The following is a 19,153-nucleotide window of genomic DNA, read 5'->3' on the forward strand; positions in this document are numbered from 1 at the left end:
TGGATATATTTCTTAAGGCTAAAGGGATCAAGGGATATGGAGAGAAGGCAGGGACAGGGTACTGAATTTGGATGATCAGCCATGATCTCATTGAATGGCGGAGCAGGCTCGAGGGGCCAAATGGCCTACTCCTGCTCCTATCTCCCATGTTTCTATGTTTTTATGTGTTATAGTGCCACAGGTGCCAACTGCCCTCCAGTGCCTTGCTCAAGTGGACATTTTCCATGTCTGAGTATAGAGACTGAGGCCTTCATTTTTACGGAGGTGGTGGTGGGTGCAGGGGAGCCTGGTAGCGAGTGGGAGCGGGAATCTGTCCACAGGAGCTAGCAGTCGGCAGGTGGAGGTGCTCCAGGGCAGTCGTGATCAGGGCTGGGGATGCCTACGAACTATTGAGGGGCTGGGGGAAACACTCCTTCTCCTACTACCCCTCAAGGAGCTCAAGGAGAAGGACATTTTTGAAACATACCTTGGCCTCTTCTGGCCACTCGACTCCTCCTGCCGTGGTTCTGCTGCCAGGTGGCAGATAGTATGGCACTCCCTCAGGCTTCCGTTAATATTACTTTACATCGTTAATAAGCCCCCGCGTGTTTTTAGCAGCAACCTCGTAGATTTTAATCGCTCCACCATTGGCATCCATGCCTTCAGCTGCCTAGGCCCTAAGCTCTGGAAATCTCTCCTTGCAATTCTCCTCCTTTAATGTGCTTCTAAAAACCTACATCTTTGACCAAGCTTTTGGTCACCGGTCCTAATATCTCCTTATGTGGCTCGGTGTCAAATTTTGTCTGATAATGCTCCTGTGAAGCGCTTTGGAACGTTTTACTATGTTAAAGGTGCTATATAAATACAAGTTGTTCTTGTGATGCAGCAGGGCGCATCCCTACACAAGTGACAATGTGGTACTCAAGAGAATTCAAGCGTGTCAAGGTAAGTGTAACAATTCTGCTGTTTTTCTAATGAACCCAAATTCAGCCGCATGAGACACAACCTGGTGACAGAACTCACCCAGTGTACCAATCTGCAGCATCTGGAGCAGCAGAGCATATCCTCGTGTCTGCCAGTTCTATATTATTTCTCAACAAGTTTCTTCCCTCCTCTCCTGAAGGCATTAACTTCATGCTAATGGTATGGTTCCATGGGCACCGGGTGCACTTTGACCAAGTGACCATTATTGCACCACGGGGGGAAAGCATTGCAGCCGAGCCCAACCTTGCGCGGGCCCGACATTCACTCACACACACAGGAGGGGGTTGGTCACTGGATGGCGATGAGGAGCAGCAATCCTAGCCAATCTCCTCTCAACCCCAGGGACACCCGGGAGAATTGTAGTGCCCCAATGCCACGTTGGCCGGGACCAGCTAACTCACCACAGACTGGAGCCTGGGGCCTTCTTGGTCTCTGTGACTCAGGTACTCATAAGATAGCCTCACTGAGCGATCGGGAGAGCCACCCACTGCTCCTTACATGGTGACTTCTTGATTTTAGCTGGGAGTGGCGAAGGGGAGGCACGGAGGGTTCCACTCTCACCTCCTTGTGGGAATTTATGGAATGGCTTTGGCAGAAGCTTAGAGCATATTGTCTGCCCCCCTTACTCCCCCCGCCCTCCCCCCACCCTATCAAGAAACATGATAAAGGTGGAATCAAATTAGGGGGGGGGGAAAACACTTAAAAAAATAAAAACAGAAAACGCTGGAAAAACTCAGCAGGCCAAAAAATACATTGATGATATAAGTGATGTACAAGTGCCTTGGGAGGTTTTACTACGTTAAAGGTGCTATATAAATGCAAGTTGTTGTTGATATTCTCCAAAACTGCCTGTACCAATTGCTTCGTTAGGAGACATTTTGGTAAATAGGTCCCCTGTCTTAACAAGTAACAGAGAGAATTTTTTTAAACAGACATGTAATTCAACATTTTCAAATTCTCAGAGAAGGAAAACAAAGCACCGTGAGGAGAATCTGTTGTTCTCTGCATGTGCTTGAATGGCGCAATGTGTTTTCCAGAATTTCTGTGGTAAAATTTGGTTAAATATACCTAAGTTACTATGATGTCACCAGTGTGTAAGTCTGGCTTTAATTTCCACACTGATAAAGAATATTGCACTGACACCAGTGTGAAAAATGTGCCCTTCACAACTGCTCACTCGCGTGATGTCACTAGAGCATGATGATCGAGATCATTTTCACTGATCTGGAAATAGCAGCAGAGGAGACTGAATAAATACCACTAGTGTCCTCTGAACAATGTGCACACGTTCCCTACTTGGTGCTTTTTGTAAAATCTGCAAATTCCAGTCACTGCTCAAAGCGTTAAACTCGACTATCATCGTGACTGATGCTCACAGCAGAGTCAGCATTATTCAGGGATAAATTCTGTTTTGACAAGGCTCACAGACCATTTGTTCAATCTTCAGGTAAGGCTGGGTCTCGACATTAGTCAGCAAGGTATTCGAAAAAAAGAATATGCTTTGTTGTCTTATTTGAGAATTGTCTATGCTGGAAAGCAAGTCTTTCCTGCTTGCCTTTTAAGTGCTGGGCTAATTTATGGCTCGGCAATCTGGGGGAAATAAAAAGCAGGCCCAAACCTCCTCACCTCGACAACACTTTAAGGAGGGAGACAAACGGCATCTCCTTCTCTTTCTCTCTGCATTTTGTCTCCTGTTCCTTCTCTCTGTCTCGTTCTCCCTTTTTGTCTGGTTCTTTCTGTCGCATTCTCTCTCTGTCTGGTTTCTGTCTCGGCCTTGTTCTCTTTCTCTCTCTCTCTCTCTCTCTCTCTCTCAGTCTATTCAAAGACGCCAACAGCAAATACATCATTTCTTTGTCCAGTTTTGTATTAGGAAAAAGCTATGCTGTGCTAATCAGTCTGTTGTTGAGCAGCTCCATGGTTAGTGGGGGGGCGGAGGGATGTGCGGGGCAAAATGCTAGGTCATTAGTTAAAAGGGATATAATGGGCAGAGTGGTTTATTTGCTAATTAATAACAGAACGTAGGCGTGGAAGTTTTTAAGTGGAGCCACCAATCCAGTGAATTATTGAGCTAAAAAAAACCTAAATAACGTAATGGTCCAATGCTGCGTTGGCTGATCTTTAATCTATGATGCAAAGCCTCAACATTTAGTAGCGCTGCAATTGTATGGCGGCCTCTCATTGGCTCAATCATCTATCAGCGGGCAGAAGCTTCAGTGAAACGCATTTAGAAAATGCCAAAGGTCTAGATCAGCCCCAGATTCATTAGGAGACAAGCCGGTAGAGATGAGAGTGGGGAAGGGGTAGGGGCAAGATTTCCCCAAGCTCCAAAGGAGAGAGATGGAAAGACCGAGCTACGTGAGAATGTTTTACTTGTTAGCTAGACTAACGCGCTGAGTAGTTGGATGAACTACCTGACCTCAGGCATTTAGCCCCTGTATCACCCCCTGGCCCGAATGTTGTCGCCAGAAACTACTGACCAAGTCAGCGGTTTCCCGTGCAAATCAGGCCCTGCCGTTAAATTCCGTTCTCCCGGGTTTCCCGACTGCTTCGGAGCACCCCCCCCCCCACATCCCACTCCCAATCTGTCTTCCCCATTAAAATTCAGCCCATAGAACAGAAAAGGCAAACAAAAATGGTGCATCTTTTGCTCAATGGGCTGATGGCCGCTGTTCCTATGCAATGTTGCATCTGTGCTTGAAGCAGTGTAGTGATACCTTGGCCCCAATATTTCTGGGGAGGCGAGAGCTATCCCGCAAAATCCGGGAACACGCAGATCCTGCCGAATTTAACGGCAGGACCTCATTCTCATTTTTCTACTCCGTTTCCCACCCGCCAGCCGGCCGGCCAGAGTCAGACCAACAATCGGGTGGGGGCGGGGAGCGGGGGGCGGAGGGGGAGAGATCATGGGGTTGTGTGGGGGGGGAGGGGGAAGAGGGAGAGATCATGGGGTTGTGGTGGGGGGGAGGTCGGACCAGCTATCGGTAGGGAAGGGGGACCAGGAGAGACCGCTGGTTTGGGAGGGGGGGATGGGTGTGGGTGGTCGGCCGATCACAGTAGAGGATTTGTCTGAGGGGCCAGGTGGAAGCACTCCTGCTCCTCTCAGCTCACAAGCCGTGCTACAAAAATTTTTAACCTGCTGGATCCGGCTGGTTACGCCTTCCTTTAGCAACTGGGTTTCCCGAGCCCTGGGAAACCCGGCCTGCCAGCATTAAATTCAAATGGCTGCCAAAGTCTGGGGAACGGAGCCTCATTAACATATTATAATGATAGACACCCCCAAACCCGGCGCGGTTAAACCGGAAGTAGACGTGTTTGTGGTGGGTTAGCGTTGGGTTTTGCATATTTGTAGATTTAACCCCCCCGCCACTTCCCCAGCCCTCTCCTGCCCATCATGGGTAGGTTAAAATTACCCCCCTTGTGTCTAACCTCTCTTATATCTGATCTCAAATGGCGAAAGTCAAGCAGTGAATCCTTTCCCAGCACTGATCTTCCTCACTAGCACAGAAACCACCATAAAAATTACTTTGGTTTCAAAAGCAAATTTAAAGACATAAGTCTAGAAGCTCAGTGCAGTTTTTGGCGTGGAATTAGCATAATATGGGCGGAAGGATGAATTTCCACCAGTTTCTACAACTTTCTGACAAGAGTGGAGAGGAGGAGGGGGGAGTGAAAGGGCCCTTTTTCCACCTGCTCCCCCACTGTCTCAACATCACTTTTTGAGATGGGACTGGCAGGATGCCAACCCTATCCAGAAATTCCACCTGCTCTTCCCAGCTTACTGCCAGTGCATGAGGGCCATAAGTGGGCACCACAAAATAAACTTGCTTTCATACAGCATCTTTCTCAACCTCAGGGCACCCCAAGGTGCCTTACAGCCAATGAAGTGTAGTCACTGTTGTAGTGTAGGAAGCGCGGCAGCCAACTTGCACACAGCAAGGTCCCACAAACACTAATGTGATAAATGACCAGATAATCTGTTTTAGTGATGTTGAGGGATAAGTATTGTTCAGAACTCCTCTACTCTTCTTCGCATTAGTGCCATGGGATTTGTTGCATCCACCTGAGAGGGCAGACAGGGTAACAACTGACCCGAAAGACGGCACCTCCAACAGTGTAGCACTCCTTCACTACTGCACTGGAGTGTCAGCCTAGCCTTTGTGCTCAAGCCCCTGGAGTGGGACTCTGAACCCACAACCTTCTGACTCAGAGGCGAGAATGCTACCCACTGAGCCACAGCTGACACTGACACGCCAGATGATGCCATATCCCAATCTGTGAGAGTTCAATTGATGTCAGGTGAGTGGTAGAAGAATCCCAGAGGTGGCAGCTTACCATTTGAAGACTAAAACCAGACCAGCCTGCGCTCCTCTCCCTCCCCGAGGAAGTGGTAAGGCGCCACTCTGGATTTCCGCTACTTCCGCAGGGCAGAGGCCCCAATACCAGCTTTACCAGCTTGAGCGCCCATCCCTATTATTCAAATGACCTTGCCCCCTGGGTATGGGATGGGGTCAGAGTGAGCTCACAAGGGCGAGTGTTAGCCCCACCCCATTGCTCTTCCAGCAGTGAAACGGGCTTCCAGGCAGTAAACAACATACTCGAAAGTACGGAGTGCAACTCCTTTAAAGAACCAAATTAAACCACGGAGGTGTGGGTTTTACAAATTAATGTTGGAGGCACGGAGCTTTGCAGGATGAAAGAGTATATCAGGAAGAGGGAAATACTTAGAAAAACAGGAACAGGAGGCCACTCAATTAGATCCTGGCTGAGCTGTATCTCGACTTTATTTACCCGCCTTGATTCCGTAACCGTTAATACCCTTGCCTAACAAAAATCTATCAATCTAAGTTTTGAAACTTTCAATTGACATAGCCTCAACAGCTTTTTGGGGGAGAGTTCCAGATTTCCACTACACTTTGTGTTTTTTTTAATTTGTTCCTGGGATGTGGGCAAGGCCAGAATTTATTGCCCATCCCTAATTGCCCTTGAGAAGGTGGTGGTGAGCCGCCTTCCTGAACCGCTGCAGTCTGTGTGGTGAAGGTGCTCCCACAGTGTTGTTAGGGAGGAAGTTCCAGGATTTTGACCCAGCGACAATGAAGGAACGGCGATATGTTTCCAAGTCAGGATAGTATGTAACTTGGAGGGGAACTTGGAGGTGATGGTGTTCCCATGCGCCTGCTGCCCTTGTCCTTCTAGGTGGTAGAGGTCACGGGTTTGGGAGGTGCTGCCGAAGAAACCTTGGCGAGTTGCTGCAGTACATCTTGTAGATGATACACACTGCAGCCACGGTGGAGGGAGTGAATGTTTAAGGTGGTGGATGGGGTGCCAATCAAGCGGGCTGCTTTGTCCTGGATGGTGTTGAGCTTCTTGAGTGTTGTTGAAGCTGCACTCATCCAGGCAAATGGAAAGTATTCCATCACACTCCTGACTTGTGCCTTGTAGATGGTGGAAAGGCTTTGGGGAGTCAGGAGGTGAGACACTCGCCACAGAATACCCAGCCTTGCCGCAGAATACCCAGCCTCTGACCTGCTTTTGTAGCCATATTATTTATGTGGCTGGTCCAGTTGAGTTTCTGGTCAACATCCTGACACCATCCCTGAACAGCCTAGCTCTACCTTTAAGGTTATGTCCTCTTGTTCTGGACTCCCCCACCAGAGGAAATAGTTTCTCTCCATCTGCCCTAGCAACTCCTTTGATCATCTTAAACACCTAATTAGATCACCCCTTAATCTTCAATACTCAAAGGAATACAAGCCTAGTCGATGCAACCTGTTGTCATAATTTAGATCAGCACCTCCCGCACGATTATCTGTCCATGGGTGAAAGTGATCTGGGGCGTGGTGACCTTAACACCTGAACCCCCAAATATTCTATGCTGCCCTGTGAGGCTAAAATCCACCCGTAAAGATAACCCGTACAACTTGACTATCGACAACAAAGCCACAGCAAGCTGATCAAACAAGGTTACTGTACCTTTGTAAGTGTGCGTAATAAATAAATAAATGATAACTGACCGGGGGAGTGCTGGGAATGGCTGGCGGCAAAACTTTCTGACTCCTGTAGGAAAAAAATAGCTTACTCAATTTGAATAAACCATGAACCAGATTCAAAACACTAAATCAGAATGCCCGATCGCCACTGAACACTAGCAACTGAATGGCTGTGTTCAACTGACTGCTTATTTGGAAGGAGAATTTCTCAGTTTAGTCTCACGTAATGAACTTGACGAAATTTGACCCCAGTTTTCAGGGCGAAAAACTGCCATTTTGTGGAAATGGTGATTTTTTTTTTGTTTCTTGCAGTGTTTCCTGCTTCTGTCCTGTTCATTTTCTTGACTTTCCTCCCAATTATAGTGCCAGTTATAATACAGGTGCCAGCTTCAGTCACCAGAGCCGAGTTATACTGCCGGTTCCTGTATCCTTCTCAGCCTGCACACGCTGCAGTTCTAATGCCAGTAAATTGCAATGTTCGGAGAGGGCTGATAGGATAGTTGACTGTAGGTGCGGACTGGCCGTTTAGGAGATCAGGAGAACGGTGCATGGTTCCATAGTGCTGTATTGTTCATGTTTCCCCCTCTTTTTTTTCTCCCGTGAGAATCCCACATCCTTTTGAGGGAGCCAGTCTGCCCCTGCTTGACTGTCAGCTAATGTTAAAATTAAGCTTCAACTTGGCTTTGCACCAAACTGCGGTTGTACTGCAGTGAATGCAAAGCCCCAGTGATGTGGGGTTACCTCACCGAAAGGGGCTTGCACCTTCACATCGCAATGTAACTACACGGTTTGCATTGAAGTGAAGGTGAAGCAGCTTCATGTTGCTGGCAGCCTACCTGGCCTATTAAACAAGGACCTCCCTGCCCTCCTAACGTAACACATTAAGAAAGAAATAAAGATTATACCTTTGCATTACAACTGACACTGAAAGAAAGAAAGACTTGCATTTATATAGCACCTTTCACAACCACCGGACATTTCATAGCGCTTTACAGCCAATGAAGTACTTTTTTGGAGTGTAGTCACTGTTGTAATGTGGCAGCCAATTTGCACACAGCAAGCTCCACAAACAGGAATGTGATAATGACCAGATAATCTATTTTCATTGTGTTGATTAAGGGATAATTATTGGCTAGGACACTGGGGAATAACTCCCCCTGCTCTTCTTCAAAATAGTCTCGTGGCATCTTTTACGTACACCTGAGAGAGCAGACATCTTGGTTTAACATCTCATCTGACAGATGGCACCTCCGACAGTGCAGCACACCACTGGTGTGTCAACCTAGATTTATATGTTTAAGTCCCTGGAGTGGGACTATGAACCCACAACCTTTGGAGGCAAGTGTGCTACCCACTGAGCCACAGCATGAAGTCACAATGATAGGTATAGGAAAAGGAGGCCATTTGGTCCATCTTGAATAAAAATCTACAGCTCTCCCCATGACAGCAGCTAACCGCCTCTTGAATGATTGCAGAGTTTTTGCCTCAATTACCCTGCCTGGAAGATAGGTTCCTGGTACTGATAAAAGAAAGACTTGCATTTATATAGCACCTTTCATGACCACCAGATGTCTCAAAGCACCTTACAGCCAATGAAGTACTTTTGAAGTGTAGTCACTGTTGTAATGTGGGAAACGCGGCAACCAATTTGCGTACAGCAAGCTCCCACAAACAGCAATGTGAAAATGACCAGATAAGCTGTTTTTGTTATGTTGGTTGAGGGAGAAATATTGTCCAGGACACCGGGAATAACTCCCCTACTCTTCTTCGAAATAGTGCCATGGGATCTTTTACGTCCACCTGAGAGAGCAGATGGGGCCTCAGTTTAACGTCTCATTCAAAAGACGGCACCTCCGACAGTGCAGCACTCCCTCAGCACTGCACTGGAGTGTCAGCCTAGCTTTCTGTGCTCAAGTCCCTGGATTACACATTACAGTACATGTAGGAATGCTTCCTGAAATCAGTCCTGCACTAATTTATACCTATTCCCCTTGTCCTACAGTTGTGGTTAAACTTAAAATAGTGCTCGGTATTAACCGTTTCTATTCTGTTCAGTAAAGCTCCTTAATGTTTCTACTTCTCTTATAACGATCCCTCATTTGTTCACCTTATAGATGTAAAACTGATTGGGGGTATTTAATCTTTTAAAGTGCATTCGCAGATTTTCTCTGAACAATGCAGTGCGTTAGATTTTGCTTGCTGCATTTGTTCTTTTCAACAGAAGGTGCTGATTGGGTCTGTTAAACTCGCAAATAAAGCAACCACACAAGGAAGTGGGAAGGCAAAGAAATGATAACCTCCCTGAACAGAGGGGGGATGGGATATCAAATCGTAGGAATTGCATAATCGCAAGCCTCACAGCGAGTTGTTATGATCTGCGATGCACTGCCTGAAAGGGTGGTGGGAGCGGATTCAAGAGCAACTTTCAAAAGGGAAGTGGATAAGGAAATATTTGCAGGGAAAGAGCAGGGGATCGGGACTTATGGGAGAGCTCTTTCAAAGAGCCGGCACAGGCACGATGGGCCGAATGGCCTCCTTCTGTGCTGTATGTTTCTAAACTGAGTCAACCTCCTGCTCAAGCAAAGTCCAGTTTGTTGCATAAATTATTTGCGAAGTTCCACGCATTTCATCATGGTTGATACAAGAAATCTCTGGCTGTGTAATACCTAGTGACAGATACTGACATATCAAAGGAGGTGCGGGAATATAAACAAAAAATAAATCACCACGGCACAGCCCCTTCTGAAAACCAAATTCCTTGTTTCACGAAGACCATATAATCCTTTTATTTTCAAATACGTACCATTGCGTCTTTGTTATTTTAACGTAATCTGGCATAATTCTTACAACAAGGATGATGTTAAATGTGCTCTGCGGCAGAAGATTTTTAACTGGCATCATACCATTGAGCAACCAGAAGGGATTAAAAGTGTCAGCTCCAATCAATTGTGGGTAATTGTTGCACAAAGGAGCAGTCTGACTCCTGCCACAGCCGCAGTAAACCACACAGTGTTTGTGTTTACATTGAAGTATAAATTGTTATTATACCGAGTGGGTCTCTGAAAAGCTCTGCAAGGTAGCGGTGGACCAACAGAGAGAGAGAGAAAAAAAATCATTATTTGATATTTTCACTTTACAACGTAATGAAATGGCCTTGAGTCTTTGCACGTCCACAGGCTAAAAGATAGGAATCAGGTGATCTGGTAGCAGCAGGTTAACCCACATACCAAGCCCATGTTCACAGACACCTGCACTGTAATCTCGCCTTCTATTCAATCAGCTGTATGCTGTCCACACCACTGCTTATCTCTAGAATCACTAATATTGCGGCTCCGCCAGCAATATTCTGAGGGACAGGATTTCTTCTGTAGTAAAAGCAAATGATAAACCCATTAGTAAAGAATGGGTTTACAATTTTTCTTACACAAAGCGCAGAAAGGACATCGCCTCTCCTTCCCCTACCATGATAAAAAAAATCTATAATTAATTGTTTCACTTATAGTAAAGTTACTGATAACCGCCAGGGCTGATTTAAAGGCATCTTTTGTCTAGACTTGACTATTCCAACGCATTCCTGGCTGGCCTCCCACATTCAACCCTACGTAAACTTGAGGTCATCCAAAATTCGGCTGCCTGTGTCCTAACTCACACCAAGTCCCGTTTGCCCATCTCCCCTGTGCTCGCTGACCTACACTGGCTCCCAGTTCAGCAGCGCCTCGATTTCAAAATTCTCATCCTTGTTTTCAAATCCTTCCGTGGCCTCGCCCCTTCTTATCTGTGTAATCTCCTTCAGCCCCACAACTTCCCCCCGCCGAGATATCTGCGCTCCTCTAATTCAGCCCTCTTGAGCATCCCTGATTATAATCGCTCAACCTTTGATGGCCGTGCCTTCTGTTGCCTAGGCCCTAAGCTCTGGAATACCCTCCTTAAAACTCTCCGCCTCGCTACCTCTCTTTCCTCCTTTAAGACGCTCCTTAAAACCTACCTCTTTGACCAAGCTTTTGGTCACCTGCCCTTATTTATCCTTATGTGGATCGGTGTCAAATTTTTTTGTCTTAAAATACTCCTGTGCAGCGCCTTGGGACGTTTGACTACGTTAAAGGCGCTATATAAATACAAGTTGTTGTTGTTGTTGGGCATACTGGCGTGGCATGTTCCCACCCAGCCTGTAGTGTGATCTCATTTCCCATGCCGTGGTTAGGCAGTGAATGATTTGATAGGGGGACTGTCAATGTGGAAGAAGATGGGGCCAATTGGTTTAGTCGTATGTTCCAGTGTAACGATCAATAACATGTCATTCTATAGTGGACACTAGGTGGAGCCGTAGAGCTGTGTAGAGCTGGATATAGCTGTATGCACAAGACTACACTACCCAGCTGTATATATATTAAGACTACATTACCCATGAGGCACTAGGCTACCCACAAGGCAACAGTCAAGATGGAAGCCTCTACAGATACAGTACCTAGTCCACATGTGCTCAATAAAGTAACTAGCAAAAGCTAGCTGTGTTCATAATAAGAATGTCTATTTATTAATGAACATAAGATGGTACCAGGGTGGTGAAGATCTGCTGAAAATTGTGAAAAGCGAAATGGAGAATTTGAAGCCACCAGAGCGTTTGAATCTCGAGGGAAATGTTGACTACAATTGGTGGATTTTTAAACAACAATTCAAACTCTACATTGCAGTCATTGGATTCGGTACGAAGCCAGACGCAAGAAAAATAGCGTTGCTGCTTACGGTTGCAGGTCCACAGGCGATAGAGGTATTTAATACATTTGTATTTAATCCAGTGGAGAACAGAGAAAAATTAGAAGATGTGCTAAAAAAATTTGATGCACATTGCTCTCCCAAAAGGAATGAGACCTATGAAAGATACATCTTCTGTTCTCGGACACAGCAGCAAAATGAGACTTTTGATAGCTGTATAACTGAGCTGAAACTGAAAGCACAGACATATAATTTCTCTGAGCTCAAAGCATCCATGATTCATGACCAGATTGTGTTTGGTATTCATGATAAAAAAGTCAGGGAACTTCTGTTGAGAGAAACCAAACTAAATTTGGAAAATGCGGTGAAAATATGCCAAGCCAGCGAGCTAGCTCGAAAGCACGCGAAGACTTTCAGTGAAATCAATAATGATGCGATTGTAACGAGTGATAATGCTGCTGTCGGTGCTGTGTCCTATAAGGGGAAGAAACATGGGCAGAACAGAAATGAAAAGCAATCGGAGGATGAAATTTTTAATTGTAAACGCTGTGGTTACAAACACCAGTTAAGACAATGCCCAGCGTTTGGAAAAATGTGCACAAAGTGTAATGGAAAGAATCACTTTGCCAAACAATGCTTTTCAAAAGTAAAAACTAAGAAAGGGCAACGAGTTAATGTAATTGAGGACACTGATTTAAGTGAGACATTTTTTGTAGGAATGGTGTCATGTGACAATATCAAAAAGGATACAGAAAATGTGCAGCCCTCGGAAATGGACAATGCTGAACATAAAGTTAATGCAGTAAAAGAGGACAAATGGATGATCCCACTGCAGGTAAATGGAGCATTAGTTACCTTGAAACTAGACACTGGGGCAAAAGCAAACTTAATCAGTATGAGTGACATTAACAATATGAAAGAAAAGCCCAAAATACAGAAAAAGTCAGTACTACTGAAGGACTATAATGGACAGAAAATAGATAGCTTAGGTGTATGCAGACTTAAAGTGACAGTCAAAGACAAAGTGCATCATCTCATGTTTTCTGTTGTGGCTGAAAGACTTGATTCGATACTAGGTGACAAAGCTTGTGAAGACTTAGAACTGGTCAAGAGAGTCTACCGTATAAACTGTGCCATAAGCAGACCAGATGACTCAGGTGATGAAGCAGAGAGCCCATCAAGGATGAAAAGGCCAAAGGGTATCCATGTCTTCAAAAAGCCTAGTTTCTCCAAGAAGAAAGAAAAAGACTTTAAGGTCAAAGAGAAGCCAAAGGAAGAAAAGCACAAAGAGGAAAAACACAAGGAGAAAAAGTCCAAAGATATAACTGCAGCAGATGTTGTTAAGCAGCGGAAAGAGAAAAAGAAAAAGAAGAAGCCTGCACCAGAGCAGGAAGCAGTTCCGGTGGATACTCCTTCTTCCCTCAGGCCAATCTTTGGTGTTCCATTAGCCGAGGCTGCTGAGAGGACTATGCTGTATGATGGGATCCAGCTGCCAGCAGTTTTTCAAGAGTGCATTGACTACATTGAGAGTTATGGCATGAAGAGTGAAGGAAACACTGAAACCCTCTCCAAGCAAAGATCGCAAGGAGACCTCGATCTATACAAGAGCAGATTGATGACAATGCCGCAACTGCATCTTGTCATTCACCGCCAGAACAATCTCATGAAGACACATCAGCCTTACCCGTGTTGAGAAGATCCACACGTGAAGTAAAAGAGCCTGATTGTACTCAAAGATTAAGTCTATGTAAAGCTTTGAAAATGTGTTGACTGTTTTGAAAATGTTTATGTTTATACAGCACTAACAAAAGTGTTACTGATATTATCTTTATTGTTTTCTTGAAAGTTGATTGATATTGATTTTGTTAAACCTCAAAGAAAGGGGGATGTAACGATCAATAACATGTCATTCTATAGTGGACACTAGGTGGAGCCGTAGAGCTGTGTAGAGCTGGATATAGCTGTATGTACAAGACTACACTACCCAGCTGTATATATATTAAGACTACATTACCCATGAGGCACTAGGCTACCCACAAGGCAACAGTCAAGCTGGAAGCCTGTACAGATACTGTACCAGTCCACATGTGCTCAATAAAGTAACTAGCAAAAGCTAGCTGTGTTCATAATAAGAATGTCTATTTATTAATGAACATAAGATAAGAAGATGGGGCTAACTGGTTTAGCCGTATATTCCAGCAGCCGTTTTTAGTGGAACGAGGGTAAGTTTGTCACTTCCAAAGACAAAAGAGTAATCTTAAATTCATGTGATATCTTCACATGTCTCTCAGAAGCATCACAAAGTGCTTCACATACAATGAATTACTATCACTGTGGTGATATAGACAAACACTATATAGGCTTATTTATTTTCTCTGTACGTGAGATACTCTTTTTAATGCAGTGTGCATTCTTTATTATTCATTCTCCTAGATGAATTTCAATTTTATATTCAGATGTAAAATCTATTTTGATCCTGGACTTTTTTATTTATCAAACAGTAGAGTTCTTGTTTAACAGAGGTTTAAAGGGACACTCATGTTGGGTCAAATGGCTTTCCCCCTTCCTAAAGATTCAAATGTATAAATTATCACAGAAGTTCAAGAAGGCGGCTCACTACCACCTTCTCAATGGCATCTAGGGATGGGCAATAAATGCCGGCATTGCCAGTGATGTCCATATCCCAAGAATTAATTTTTTAAAAAGAAGAAATGTGATTGATAGCCTCTTTCCTTAAAAAAAAAGTGCGTTTAAGTACGCATACCAAGATTTCCTTAACTATCATTCTGCTTCCCTGTTATTTTGCCCTCCTGTGAATCATGTGACTACTATTTTGTAATGAGACATCATAATAATTACACACATCTTCACGCAAGATAGTGTTACATTTAGTGTTATTTTAATATTATTTTGACTACATTCTCTAAGTGGGTGTACATGTTTATGTAGATATCAGTATCTCAATGTTCATCAATGCCTGGGCTCTCCCTATTTCTCCCTGTGTCAGAGCTGAGTGCTGTCAGATCATGTATGTGACTGGCCAGCTGGAAGTTTCCCTGTGTTTTATTTTAAATTGAAATGTCTTTTTTTTTTTAAAAAGGGGGGGAGAAGGTAACACTTTTTGAAATAGTTTCTAGGGCAGTTTCAAAATGAGGGACATTGCAAGGACCCATTTTGGTTTTGCAAGAACCAATCGCACAGAACACTTTCTGTAAGGACTTTGCTAGAGAACTGCTGCACCAACAACCAGACAAATGATACCAAATTCATTTGGATGATTTATATTGGCTGGCTCCTGAACTATATTCACAAAGCTCGCATCTACTCATACCCACTAATAGATTTTAGCCCTGACTTACCTTTCCCAGCTTGTACTGCTTAAAAAGGAGGAGCCATTAATCACCTTGATCACTCACTGTGAGTGTACAGCAATACCATCTGGCTCCCTTTATTATGTACACAGCATCACTATGCACACAGTGACGGGTTATTTGGAGAAGACCTTGTGACTTTCGGTTCCATCTAAAGCCCTGTTTTTTGTAATATTTATATTTGTTTTGGCAAAGATCTAATTCCAGTGATTGCTCACACGGGGACGCATACTTATTTTGAATGTAAATCCTGATTTGTTTTATTTCCACAGTCTGTACTAGTTTGGTTGCTCAGAAGCTACGACGCATGTAAGGCGTTTGGATTCTACGTACCATCTGAACAAAAGTTGCATTTAACGCTGTCTTGTGCGCTGTAACCTTGCCACACAGTGACAGTCAAACATGTTCAACCCCAAGTTAATCCTAACGACTGTAATGATCAATAACATGTCATTCTATAGTGGACACTAGGTGGAGCCGTAGAGCTGTGTAGAGCTGTATATAGCTGTATGTATATAAGACTACACTACCCAGCTGTATGTATATTAAGACTACATTACCCATGAGGCACTAGGCTACCCACAAGGCAGCAGTCAAGATGGATGCCTCTACAGATACTGTACCTAGTCCACATGTGCTCAATAAAAGTGTCTAGCAAAAGCTAGCTGTGTTCATAATAAGAATGTCTATTTATTAATGAACATAAGATGGTACCAGGATGGTGAAATCTGCTGAAAATTGTGAAAAGCGACATGGAGAATTTGAAGCCACCAGAGCGTTTGAAACTCACAGGAAATATCGACTACAATTGGCAGACTCTTAAACAACAATTCGAACTCTACATTGCAGCCATCGGATTCGGTATGAAGCCAGATGCAAGGAAGATAGCGTTGCTGCTTACGGTTGCAGGCCCACAGGCGATAGAGGTATTTAATACATTTGTATTTAATCCAGAGGAGAACAGAGAAAAATTAGAAGATGTGCTAAAAAAATTTGATGCACATTGCTCTCCCAAAAAGAATGAGACCTATGAAAGATACATGTTCTGTTCAAGGACACAGCAGCAAAATGAGACTTTTGATAGCTTTATAACTGATCTGAAACTGAAAGCACAGACATGTAATTTCTCTGAGCTGAAATCATCCATGATTCGTGACCAGATTGTGTTTGGTATTCATGATAAAAAAGTCAGGGAACGTCTGTTGAGAGAAACCAAACTAAATTTGGAAAATGCAGTGAAAATATGCCGAGCCAGCGAGCTAGCTCGAAAGCACGCGAAGACTTTCAGTGAAATCAATAATGATGCGATTGTAATGAGTGATAATACTGCTGTCGGTGCTGTGTCCTACAAGGGGAAGAAACGTGGGCAGAACAGAAATGAAAAGCAATCGGAGGATGAAATTTTTAATTGTAAACGCTGTGGTTACAAACACCAGTTAAGACAATGCCCAGCGTTTGGAAAAATGTGCACAAAGTGTAATGGAAAGAATCACTTTGCCAAACAATGCTTTTCAAAAGTAAAAACTAAGAAAGGGCAACGAGTTAATGTAATTGAGGACACTGATTTAAGTGAGACATTTTTTGTAGGAATGGTGTCATGTGACAATATCAAAAAGGATACAGAAAATGTGCAGCCCTCAGAAATGGACAATGCTGAACATAAAGGTAATGCAGTAAAAGAGAACAAATGGATGATCCCACTGCAGGTAAATGGAGCATTAGTTACCTTGAAACTAGACACTGGGGCAAAAGCAAACTTAATCAGTATGAGTGACATTAACAATATGAAAGAAAAGCCCAAAATACAGAAAAAGTCAGTACTACTGAAGGACTATAATGGACAGAAAATAGATAGCTTAGGTGTATGCAGACTTAAAGTGACAGTCAAAGACAAAGTGCATCATCTCATGTTTTCTGTTGTGGCTGAAGGACTTGATTCACTACTGGAGAAAGCGACAGAAAGCAAGTCTGATCCTTATCTTGCCCTGCTGAGCTACCGAGCCTCACCTTTAGAGTGTGGTTCTTCACCTGCTGAACTACTAATGGGTTGCAAGTTGCGCACCACACTACCCTGCTGTGCAAAAGAACAGCAAAGTGAGGAACTGAGACAGAGACTTCAACTGTTAAAGCTGAAACAGAAATCATACTATGACAAGTCATCCAAAACTCTAAAACCATTGACAAGGGATGATGTTGTCAGGATTGAGGATCCAGATGCATGGAACAGGAAAGCTACAGTTCTTGAGGAAGTAGAACTGAGGAAGGACAGATTCTCAGGAGGAACCGCCGTTCCCTCCTAAAAACACAAGAGACTATTCAAGAGCAGATTGATGACAATGCCGCAACTGCATCTTGTAATTCACCGCCAGAACAATCTCATGAAGACACATCAGACTTACCCGTGTTGAGAAGATCCACACATGAAGTAAAAAAGCCTGATAGACTTAATCTTTGAGTACAATGTAAAGCTTTGAAAATGTGTTGACTGTTTTGAAAATGTTTATGTTTATAGAGCACTAACAAAAGTGTTACTGATATTATCTTTATTGTTTTCTTGAAAGTTGATTGATATTGATTTTGTTAAACCTCAAAGAAAGGGGGATGTAATGATCAATAACATGTCATTCTATAGTGGACACTAGGTGGAGCCGTAGAGCTGTGTAGAGCTGTATATAGCTGTATGTATATAAGGCTACACTACCCAGCTGTATGTATATTAAGACTACATTACCCATGAGGCACTAGGCTACCCACAAGGCAGCAGTCAAGATGGATGCCTCTACAGATACTGTACCTAGTCCACATGTGCTCAATAAAAGTGTCTAGCAAAAGCTAGCTGTGTTCATAATAAGAATGTCTATTTATTAATGAACATAAGAATGACCTGTATGCAAATACAGCAACAACAACTTGTATTTATATAGCACCTTTGACGTAGTAAAATGTCCCAAGACGCTTCACAGGAGTGCTATCAAACAAAATTTGACACCGAGCCACATAAAGAGATATTAGGACGTGACCAAAAGCTTGGTCAAAGGGGAAGGCTCTCTTTCCTCCTTTAAGACGCTCCTTCAAACCTACCTCTGTCACCTGCCCTACTTTCTCCTTAGGTGGCTCGGTCTCAAATTTTCTGTCTTAAAGTACCCCTGTGAAGTGCCTTGGAACATTTTACTATGTTAAAGGCGTTATATAAATACAAGTTGTTGTTTTACGGAGCGTCTTAAAGGAGGAGAGAGAGGTAGAGAGGCGGAGAGTTTTAGGGAGGGAATTCCAGAGCTTAGAGCCTAGGCAGCTGAAGGCACGGCCACCAATGGTGGAGCGATTAAAATCGGGGATGCACAAGAGGCCAGAATTGCAGAACACAGATCTCGGAGGGTTGTATGTAAGGAAACATAATGATGTCCCACTATACAGTTACACACATTTGTTTAAAAATAAAGCTGTAAAAGTAATAATGACAATGAAATATTTTCATTATTTTCATTTTTGCATCCTTTTAGAGCCCCTCCTCCTCCTGTTTCATACTCTTCCCTTAGAGCCAAGATGGTGGCATAGAATCTGCCCTCGCCAGACAGGCTGCTTTTGAGATGACTCCAGGAGCTGTACAATGGGCCTGACCCACTACCATTTCACTTTCTTCCTATGGGATATTGGCAGTGGGAGGGTGTGTCTCAAAACCGTCCAGCACCTGTCCACCTGTGAGATATAAAGCACCATCCTGAGGCAGCTCTGGACACCCAGACTATCTAAGCTGGTGCACAGCTGATTTTGTTCAATTTTTTAAATTAACGAACTAATTTATGGCAAATATATCTGTTTGTAAAGATGACTGCTATGGAAATGGAACACATTTACACATTTACCACTCAATGACAGAACATTTTGCCTCAACAACAGACTGCAACCACAACCTCAGAAATTCATCATTGTGTATTTTCCACTTCCCACCCCAATTTCCGACTGCCAATTCAATGTCAAACTGTTCTCAATTATGGGCAATTATGTGTTGGGGTCCTTCACCCACTGAGAACTGGCCCAACGCATTTCACATCGGACCTGCAACGAGAAGCTGTTGAAGCAGCCCGCCAGCCCAAGGCCGCCTTCGGCAGCACCTCCCAA

The 19,153-nt window shown here is 43.9% G+C and overlaps 1 protein-coding gene across 1 annotated transcript; it reads left to right on the top strand.

The window, feature by feature from the left end:
• The first annotated feature begins 2,311 nt into the window (after nucleotides 1-2,311).
• LOC147117002 (uncharacterized) lies at nucleotides 2,312-17,888 on the top strand. Its single transcript, XM_085987116.1, has 2 exons — nucleotides 2,312-2,410; nucleotides 15,307-17,888. Exon 2 carries the CDS (start codon nucleotides 15,787-15,789, stop codon nucleotides 17,332-17,334), a length of 1,548 nt encoding a protein of 515 aa, XP_085843242.1. The 5' UTR covers nucleotides 2,312-2,410; nucleotides 15,307-15,786; the 3' UTR covers nucleotides 17,335-17,888.
• The last annotated feature ends 1,265 nt before the right edge of the window (nucleotides 17,889-19,153 follow it).

This window comes from Somniosus microcephalus, chromosome 5, assembly GCF_052327205.1.
Source record: "Somniosus microcephalus isolate GS21.2 chromosome 5, FLI_Smic_1.0, whole genome shotgun sequence".
Classification (NCBI taxonomy): Eukaryota; Metazoa; Chordata; class Chondrichthyes; order Squaliformes; family Somniosidae; genus Somniosus; species Somniosus microcephalus.